The 10749-nt window shown below is 40.8% G+C and overlaps 1 protein-coding gene across 2 annotated transcripts; it reads left to right on the top strand.

Moving 5' to 3' along the window:
• Positions 1 to 3918: 3918 nt before the first annotated feature.
• LOC134311744 (retinitis pigmentosa 1-like 1 protein) lies at positions 3919 to 8192 on the top strand. 2 transcript variants are annotated; one of them, XM_062993402.1, is made up of 13 exons: positions 3919 to 4291; positions 4627 to 5328; positions 5415 to 5522; positions 5634 to 5849; positions 6081 to 6179; positions 6262 to 6372; positions 6479 to 6583; positions 6693 to 6797; positions 6909 to 6980; positions 7056 to 7157; positions 7519 to 7623; positions 7699 to 7878; positions 7978 to 8192. In XM_062993402.1, exons 1-13 carry the CDS (start codon positions 3940 to 3942, stop codon positions 8121 to 8123), a joined length of 2403 nt encoding a protein of 800 aa, XP_062849472.1. In that variant the 5' UTR covers positions 3919 to 3939; the 3' UTR covers positions 8124 to 8192. The 2 variants fall into 2 exon arrangements, with proteins under 2 accessions (XP_062849472.1, XP_062849470.1); XM_062993400.1 differs by having other exon boundaries at positions 6259 to 6372.
• The last annotated feature ends 2557 nt before the right edge of the window (positions 8193 to 10749 follow it).

The following is a 10749-nucleotide window of genomic DNA, read 5'->3' as shown; positions in this document are numbered from 1 at the left end:
TAGTGCAGCAATACCAGAATGGTGTTACCCAGCGTAAAATAGCAAAGACTTTTAAGTTATCATCATCAACCGTGCATAACATTATCAAAAGATTCAGAGAATCTGGAACAATCGCTGTGCGTAAGGGTCAAGGCCGTAAAACTCTACTGGATGCTCGTGATCTCCGGGCCCTTAAACGTCACTGCACCTCAAACAGGAATGCCACTGTCAAGGAAATAACAGAATGGGCTCAGGAATACTTCCAGAAAGCATTGTCAGTGAACACAATCCACCGTGCCATCCGCCGTTGCCAGCTGAAACTCTACAGTGCAAAGAGGAAGCCATTTCTAAGCAAGCTCCACAAGCTCAGACGTTTGCACTGGGCCAGGGGTTATTTAAAATGGAGTGTGGCAAAATGGAAGACTGTTCTGTGGTCAGATGAGTCACGATTTGAAGTTCTTTATGGAACACTGGGACGCCATGTCATCCGGACCAGAGAGGACAAGGATAACCCAAGTTGTTATTAACGCTCCGTTCAGAAGCCTGCATCACTGATGGTATGGGGTTGCATGAGTGCTTGTGGCATGGGCAGCTTGCATGTCTGGAAAGGCACCATTAATGCAGAGAACTATGTTCAGGTTCTAGAACAACATATGCTCCCATCTAGACGTCATCTCTTTCAGGGAAGACCCTGCATTTTTCAACAAGATAATGCCAGACAACATTCTGCAGCAATCACAACATCATGGCTACGTAGGAGAAGGATCCGGGTACTGAAATGGCCAGCCTGCAGTCCAGATCTTTCACCTATAGAGAACATTTGGCGCATCATAAAGAGGAAGGTGCGACAAAGAAGGCCCAAGACGATTGAACAGTTAGAGGCCTGTATTAGACATGAATGGGAGAGCATTCCTATTTCTAAACTTGAGAAACTGGTCTCCTCTGTCCCCAGACGTCTGTTGAGTGTTGTAAGAAGAAGGGGGGATGCCACACAGTGGTAAAAATGGCCTTGTCCCAACTTTTTTGGGATTTGTTGATGCCATGAAATTTTGAAACAACATATTTTTCCCTTAAAATGATACATTCTCTCAGTTTAAACTTTTGATCTGTGATTTGTGTTCTATTCTGAATAAAATATTAGATGTTGGCACCTCAACATCATTGCATTCAGTTTTTATTCACAATTTGTTTAGTGTCCCAACTTTTTTGGAATCCGGTTTGTAGATAGATTACATTAGATTAGATTAAATTAGATAGACAGATAGATAGATAGATAGATAGATAGATAGATAGATAGATAGATAGATAGATAGATAGATAGACACAGACAGATAGATAGAAAGACAGAGAGACTGATGGATAGACAGACAGATAGACACAGGCAGATAGAAAGACAGACAGATACACAGACAGACTGATGGATAGACAGACAGACAGATAGGCAGATAAACAAATAGACAGACAGATAGATACACAGACAGACAGACAGATAGACTTATAGACAGACAGACAAATATATGGACAGTCAGACAGATAGACAGACAGATAGACAGATAGACAGACAGACAAATATATGGACAGTCAGACAGATAGATAGACAGATAGACAGACAGATAGATACACAGACACACAGACAGACAGACAGATAGACTTTTAGACAGACAGACAAATATATGGACAGTCAGACAGATAGACTTATAGACAGACAGACAAATATATGGACAGTCAGACAGATAGATAGACAGATAGACAGACAGATAGATACACAGTCAGACAGATAGACAGACAGACAGATAGATACACAGACAGACAGACAGATCAGGATAATTGTATTGCTGGATAAACACAGATGACATCAGATTATTAAAACTGTTCTGAGGTGATTAAGAACAGATAGAGGAGTTCAGGATACGGTGATGATGTGATTAAATGTAATAGATTTAATAACACTAACTTTATTTTATACATTCAAATAAAAACAATACAAAACAAAAATATTTAACATCTCACCTTTCAGCTTGATTTTTAAAATCTTTTGTAAATATAAAGTTTGTAAATATCTGCTTCTTTTAAAACTGATGCCTGTAAAAAGTGGGTGCAGCAGCAGTTTAAGACCAGGATCATTGTGATATCATGCTGGGGATCAGATGAGTATTAAAAAAAGATCCAGAACTTTCAGTGATAGGATGAAATATCAATAAACAATCACAACAGTGTTAGCTCAGCGGTTAAGGTAATCAGAAGGTTGCAGGTTCAAGCCTCACTACTGTCAGGTTGCCACTGTTGGGCCCCTGATCAAGGCTCTTAACCCTCAATTGCTCAAACTGTATTCAGTCAGAATTGTAAGTCACTTTGAATTAAAGAGTCTGCTAAATACAGTGTTTAGCTGTTTTACCCTCTACAGTCCATAATATTATCAAAGGATTCAGGAGATCTGGAAAACCCTTTATGCATAGAAGAAAAAGACCTCAACCTTTAAACATTAAATAGCACTGCAGTATAAACCAGCATCCCAGCTCTGGTGCGCTAGCGTGTGTTTTTACCGCTGCGCCACCTGAGCAGCACTACCGCTCAGATATGCTGGACATTCTGAAGTGCAGAATGACAGTGAAGTCCAGTATGGTTGAACAACACTTGTGTAACAGAAGAATGGCACTAAATTTCAAAATTGTCGCCCTTAATCTACAAAAGGTTTTTGAGGTTTGTTTTAAAGATCAGTGCTGTAACACAGAGGTAAAACATTTCTGATACAGGCATCAGATCTGAAAGAAACCTAGATTTACTAAACGTCCAGAGTAAAGCATGAAATATTGTGTTTGTTTTCGTTTTTATCTAAGTACAGGTTAAAGAGAATTTTTCAGGGTTGTTCAGGGTTTCACTTCCTGCACAGACGTCTCAGGAATGACGGTTTGAACAATCATGAGCTGGTGTTGAACAGTAAAATGAATTCTGCAGTACAGTGTCAGAGGTTCAGCACTCGCTCCATGTTTTATCTGGTGAAGAAGGTTTTACTGAGGTGCTACATCAGGCTCATCTGGTATGAAGGCAGACCGAGATCAAGTACAATATCTGAGGCAGTTGTAGCCTAGCGATTAGGGTACTGAACTAGTAATCGAAAGGTCAGTGGTTCATGCCCCACCACTGACAGGTTGCCACTGTTGAGCCCTTGAGCAAGGCCCCTAACCCTTAATTGCTTAGACATACAGTACATACTGTCACAGTACTGTAAGTTGTTTTGGATAAAACACATCCTAGATGCTAAATGCTGTAAATGTTAATGTAATTTACAACCTTGTTCGTTTTTAAGAAGCAGTTCTGTGAGGTTCATCTACTAAAATGCAGCTTGTACAAAGGTCAGGGCTCATTTATTATTTATTATTTAATTTTGATTAACCGGTTTATCCAGGTTGGGTCGCAACAGGGGGTACGGGCCCAACGAAAAACACTAGACACACTAGACACAGGGCTTTGGTCACCCCATTGGACACAGCCAATCATGACCTGCCGGTTGATAGCACCTCTGAGTGGTGGTAGGCTCAGAGGTTCATTAAATGCAAATTAAATTTTCCAGAAATTAAATAAAAAAGAAACAAAAGAGAAATAATTAATAAAATAATATCAAATCTAATGATATTAAATATGATATAAACTATAATCAGTGTGTGGATGAGATGAAAGATCAGATTTAGAGTAAATCAACATTTCAGTTAGAACTGAGTGTAAAAGTGAGATATTAGAGGATCATAAGTGTAATATTAGTATGAAAATATAAACAGACAGATAAACAGACATGAATATGATGGTGTGTAACGTTCAGTTTCAGCTCTGTTCCCCTGAACCTGCTACATCTCAGCATGGTTAGAATGTGTGATGTCACAATAGAGGAGCTGCAGGTACTTCAGTGTGTTCAGGTGTTCTGGATCATTCTGTGTCTGGACGTCGATGTGAACAGTCGCTGTGATGAACTGTCTGCGTAGCTGGTGGTCGAGGCTCCGTCGCCGCTCTTCGGATCGGTCCGACCCGGCCACGCCCGAGAACCAGACCGAGATTAATGAACCCAAAAAACGTAAGAAGATGTGGAGCATGAAGAAACTGAGGAGGATCTTCAGAAAGAAGCGTAAGGAAGAGGGTGAAGGGAAGCTTCAGGAGGAGGTTAAAGAGGGAGAAGATCCTCAGAGATCAGGTGATAACGGTGATGTTGTGGAGCTGCTGGTGGTTCCTGAGGAAAGCAGCTGGGAGAACAGTGATGCTGGTGGACTGGAGATCTCTGACCATGTTGGAGATGATAAGAAGATGATTAGCCAGCATCAGGGTGAGAACATGAATGCATTCTGATAGATAAACACACAGCTGGAACAATAATCATAAATATTGATTCATAATTACACATGAGACCAGAAGCTGAAGATCTGAGCTTCACTATATGAGCAAAAGTATTGGGACACGCCTTCTAATTATCACTCTATTTTAAGAGCATTCGTTTAAGAAATGTCTAACAAGCTCATGGTCAGGAGTCCAAATACTTCTTGACCGTATAGTGTATTTATTCCTGCGTCCAAAATGATTCAATTAACCTATTAAACTGCACACAAACATTAGTGCAGATTTTTTAATCTGGCTTGTATAAAATTGTGTTTGTTATTGTAGGAGAAGCTGTTAAAGTGATGACGTGCTCTAAAGCTGAAGCTGAGTACAAGGACGATGAAGGTCTGATGGATGTATTGAACCGTACATCTGAAAGCATTTCCTGGTGTGATGGAGAGAACCAGATGCTGGATGAGATGAATGAAGCTGGGGCTGAAGCACTAAACGAGCTGATGAAGCTCCATCTAGGGACGAATGAGGAAGATGAAGCAGGAGCTCTTGAAGAGCAGATGAAGACTGACATGGATGTGGATGGGACTCAGGAAAACACTGTGGAGCTTCTGGAGCTGAGAGAGAGTGAAGCTGAGAGTGAAGCGCTCGCTGAGCTCACGAACACCAATGTGAGCGAGAATGTGAAAGATCCTCAAGCTGAGCCTGAAGCTATTGAAGAGCAAATGAAGGCCGACTTGTACTGGATTGAGGAAAACACTGTGGAGCTTCTGGAGCTGAGAGAGAGTGAAGCTGAGAGTGAAGCTAAGAGTGAAGCTGAGAATGAAGCAATCACTGAGCTCACCAACATGAGCGAGAATGAGAAAGATTCTCAAGCTGAGCCTGAAGCTCTTGAAGTTCCGATCCATACAGACATGGACAAGCAAGAGACAGGCACTGAGGATCTTCAGACCTTCAATAACATTGAGTTTGAAGGCCGTACTGAGTTCACGCAGACTCTGATGGAGCGTGAAATATCTGGTGATAAGATTCAGGGTGAGTAAAGTAAACTGAGAGCTGCTCATATAATCGAGCTCCACCAGGAGAAACCACATCTCAATGATTCCTTCACGTCTAAACAGGAAACCAGACTGGAGATGTGATGGATGTGGAACATGAGGTTGAAGCCAGCAAAGAGATTAACAACACCGTATTGGAAGAGGCTGAAGATCATCACGAGCATCTTCATGGTGATAAAATGATCTATAAATCAGATCCAATTAACAGCACTGGATCCTCTACAGCAGATCTGATCAAAACCATCCAGCTGCTAAATGTTCATAATCTTTCTATTCCATCAGCAAACCAGACGCTGGAGGTGATTGAGGGAGAAGCTGGTGGAGATTTCACCCACGTCCTCAAGAATGAGAGTGAGAATGCTGACGAGCGAGTTCAGGGTGAGAAAAACATTCCTGGTAACAACACTGTGGATCCAACCAAGCAGAATAAGAAGAAGATCAGGAGAGGAACTCGTGGACGAGGACGTAAAATCAACTACAAAAAGGAGAAGAAACAAGGTAAACAGGAGATCGTAATAAGAGCATCATGAGACACGAGGAACCAGAATGAACCCACACAGCTTATTTTACTGATTTTACCTTTAAATATTTACATGTTCAGTATTTATTCATGTTCTGATCTCGTCCATGTTTGCTGAGTGACCACCAACGTTCTCAAAGTCATGAAGATCCATTAACACTTAAAACCCCTCACACTGCATTGTTCTTCATTCTTTACTCTTGTTTCAGGGTCTGAAATCACGACCATGGTGGAAGCTGAAGCTGAAGCCACTGTGGAGATCATGAACATCCGCTCGGATGAGACGGACTCACACGATGAACCGCTGGGTGAGTAACAGGAACGATGGATGGACGTCACGGTCAGAAGAACGAGCTGTGAACTCATGTCAGAATTTCCTCTTTAAAGCAGGAAACCAGGTGATGAAAGAGAAGGATGGTGAGGAGGAGACTGAAACCATCACACAGATCACCAAGTGTCAGCTGGAAGAGTTGATGCTGAGGTCTGAAGGTCAACCTCTGGGTGAGTAACGGACTGTAGACGATCATTAGATGTGAGGATCAGTTCAGCATTTCAGCAAGAACAAACATCAAGAATTAAATGATTAAAAGGTTTTTGGTATTTTTAGATGTTAAAGTTGAAGAATCGATGGTAAAGGTGGAGGACGCAAAGACGGATTCTGAAGCTCTTGAGGATCTAGATGGAATCGAGGTGATAAACAACCAACCTCTGGGTGAGTGACGCACATCTGGATCAAATTTAAGAATAAAACCACAAACTGAACCTTCGTCGTTGTATTAATGCTACAGCTTCATAAATATCAATATTTATTTATGTTAAAGAAGAAAAAGAAATGCTGAACATGTCGGACCTGGAGGTAGAAGTGGCTGAAATGTCTAAAAACGTCCACCAGCATGAACCTGAAGCAAACATCAACCAACCTCCAGGTGAGAAGATCAGATTCCACAATACAAACACAATATAAAGGTGAAAAAAGACTAAAAGTTCTAACAGAAATGATCCAGCAGGCTAATCGTTGATGTTTCTTCATTTTTCAGCAGGTAACGAGGTCCCGAATTTGATGGACGCTCAAGCCAGAGCTGAACTGAAAGAGTTGGAGCAGCTTCTGAGTAAGAAATGAAAACACAACATTTTGACTATAAATCAAGAACACAGACACTGAAGTCCTGATACTTTTAAAATAGAAATAGAAGTAGAGACGAGAGATGAAGCTCCGGTGGAAGCTGCTGAAGAGCAGAAGCTCAGATGCTTTGAAGAGCCGAGAATGATAAACCTCGTACCTCCAGGTAAATACAGAACCATGAAACACAAGATCAGAACTGAAGGACGAATCCAAAAGTCATTACCTACTTTAGTTTAACTGAAATGATAATAGACGTGTGAAAGTCTGTTCAGATTCAGATTCTTGATGGTTTCTGGTGGAAGCAGGTCTGTGCAGGTCTCACCACCAAGGTAACCATATTTTATCTGTGTAGAGCACCAGGAACATGAGATTCTTTCTGCTGCATCTTTATAACATTTGTTGTTCTTCTGCAGTCGAGAAGATCAGATTCCACAATACAAACACAATATGAAGGTGGAAAAAGATTAAAAGTTCTAACAGAAACGATTCAGCACGCTAATCATTAATGTTTCTTCATTTTTCAGCAGGTAACGAGGTCCTGAATGTGATGGACGCTCAAGTCAGAGCTGAAGATTCAAATCAGCAGATGGAAAATAAAAGATTGGACATGAAGATCAAGCAGCTTCTGAGTAAGAAATGAAAACACAACATTTTTACTATAAAACAAGAACACAGACACTGAAGTTCTGATGCTTTTAAAATAGAAATAGAAGTAGAGACGAGAGCTGAAGCTCCAGTGGAAGCTGCTGAAGAGCAGAAGCTCAGATGCTTTGAAGCTCCAAGAATGATGAACCTTGTACCTCAACCAATACAGAGGAAAAAGATCAGGAGAGGAACTCGTGGAAAAGGACGTAAAATTAACTATAAGAAAGAGAACAAACAAGGTAAATATGAGAAAGTATTACGTAAGAACGGCATGAGAGACACGAAGAACCATCAAGAACCTGCACGCTAACTTTTACTGATTTCACCTTTTAAATCAGAGACGAGCGCTGGTGGTCCAGAAGATCAGACCAAAACCAGTGAAGCTACATGTTGGAGAGCTGGACACGCTGGAACGGAGCTCCTGAGGAACAGCAGGACAGCAGTAAAATACCCCACTGGACTGGAAGAAATAAAGAGCTGGTGAAGGACAGTGGGAGATGAGATTATTCTGAAGAACATCTGTCCAGAACTCTAATAAAAACCTTCAATAAAATCCTTATTATTGCTGCTGTTGATCTTTCATACACAACGTCCGTCTGCAGAACGTCAATCAGCTGTATGCAGGAAGAGTTTCAGAGAACTGGAGAGAGGGGTTAGCATTAGCATTAGCTTTTTTATTTAGATAGTTAGACCAATACACAGACAGACAGACAAACAGACAGATACACAGACAGACAGACAGACAGATAGATACACAGACAGACAGACAGGTAGAAAGGTAGATACACAGATAGATACACAAACAGATAGATGGATAGATAGATAGATAGATAGATAGATAGATAGATAGATAGATAGACAGACAGAAAGACAGACAGAGAGACAGACAGAGAGACAGACCGAGAGACAGACCAGACAGATAGATAGATAGATAGATAGATAGATAGATAGATAGATAGATAGATAGATAGATAGATAGATAGAAAGACAGACAGACTGATGGATAGACAGACAGATAGACAGACAGACACAGACAGATAGATAGATAGACTTATAGACAGACATACAAATATATGGACAGTCAGACAGATAGATAGACAGACAGACAGACAGACAGATAGATTGATAGATACAGACAGATAGACAGATAGATACACAGACAGATACATAGACAGACAGACAGACAGATCAGGATAATTGTATTGCTGGATAAACACAGATGACATCAGATTATTAAAACTGTTCTGAGGTGATTAAGAACAGATAGAGGAGTTCAGGATACGGTGATGATGTGATTAAATGTAATAGATTTAATAACACTAACTTTATTTTATACATTCAAATAAAAACAATACAAAACAAAAATATTTAACATCTCACCTTTCAGCTTGATTTTTTTAATCTTTTGTAAATATAAAGTTTGTAAATATCTGCTTCTTTTAAAACTGATGCCTGTAAAAAGTGGGTGCAGCAGCAGTTTAAGACCAGGATCATTGTGATATCATGCTGGGGATCAGATGAGTATTAAAAAAAGATCCAGAACTGTCAGTGATAGGATGGACCGAGACTGGTCGCTTTATAAGAAACAGTTTCAGCAAATAAACAATCACAACAGTGTTAGCTCAGCGGTTAAGGTAAAGGATTAGTAATCAGAAGGTTGCAGGTTCAATCCTCACTACTGTCAGGTTGCCACTGTTGGGCCCCTGATCAAGGCTCTTAATCCTCAATTGCTCAAACTGTATTCAGTCAGAATTGTAAGTCACTTTGAATTAAAGCATCTGCTAAATACAGTGTTTAGCTGTTTTACCCTCTACAGTCCATAATATTATCAAATGATTCAGGAGATCTGGAAAACTCTTTATGCATAGAAGAAAAAGACCTCAACCTTTAAACATTAAATAGCACTGCAGAACAAACCAGCATGCCTCTGTGATGGACATCAACACATGGACTCTGGAATGCTGTTCCACTGTTAAAACGTCTCTGGGCTTGAGCTCAGCTAAAATGGACCGATGCTCTGATGTCACGTTTGGCAGAAAAAGAAAAGAACCAGCTAGGTTGTTACCAGTGTAAGTCTTGTTAACGTCCATCCTTATTTTAACATAACGACAAATCACATGATGCACGTGTTACAACAACATGTCTACATAATTTATGACAGCAGTCCAGACCTGTCTACCACTCAGATATATATTTTGTTTATGAGTTTTTTCCCGACTTTTTAGCACGTACAATTGCCCGATTGCATCATGCTTCCTCTCCACTAATGCCGATCCCCGCTCTGATTGAGGAGAATGAAGCTAACCCACGCCCCATCCGACACGTGGGCAGCAGCCGTATGCATTTTGTCACCCACACTAGGCGAGTGCATATATGCAAATCAGCCTTGTGTACAGAGAGACACACCCTGATCCGCACTCTTTCCCCGCCTCTGTGCAGGCGCCATCAATCAGCCAGGAGAGGTCGTAGTGCAACAGTTACGAGGAGTCCCTATCCGGCTTAATACCCCACCCCTATATGAACAACAGGCCAATCGTTGTTCATGTGGCCGATTCGATACGATGTATTCGAGATCCCAGCTCTGTTGCGCTAGCGTGTGTTTTTACCGCTGCGCCACCTGAACGGCACTACCACTCAGATATGCTGGACATTCTGAAGCGCAGAATGACAGTGAAGTCCAGTATGGTTGAGCAACACTTGTGTAATAGAAGAATGGCACTAAATGTCACTTTATTTCTTAAATAAATTGTCGCCCTTAATCTACAAAAGGTTTTTGAGGTTTGTTTGAAAGATCAGTGCTGTAACACAGAGGTAAAACATTTCTGATACAGGCATCAGATCTGAAAGAAACCTAGATTTACATCCACAGAGTAAAGCATGAAATATTGTGTTTGTTTTAGTTTTTATCTAAGTACAAGTTAAAGAGAATTTTTCAGGGTTGTTCAGGGTTTCACTTCCTGCACACACGTCTCAGGAATGACGGTTTGAACAATCATGAGCTGGTGTTGAACAGTAAAATGAATTCTGCAGTACAGTGTCAGAGGTTCAGCACTCGCTCCATGTTTTATCTGGTGAGGAAGGTTTTTCTGAGGTGCTACATCAGGCTCATC

The sequence above is a fragment of the Trichomycterus rosablanca genome, chromosome 4, assembly GCF_030014385.1.
Source record: "Trichomycterus rosablanca isolate fTriRos1 chromosome 4, fTriRos1.hap1, whole genome shotgun sequence".
NCBI lineage: Eukaryota > Metazoa > Chordata > Actinopteri > Siluriformes > Trichomycteridae > Trichomycterus > Trichomycterus rosablanca.
Note: the sequence above shows the minus strand (reverse complement) of the source record. Positions and strands in the feature narration are given on the sequence as shown.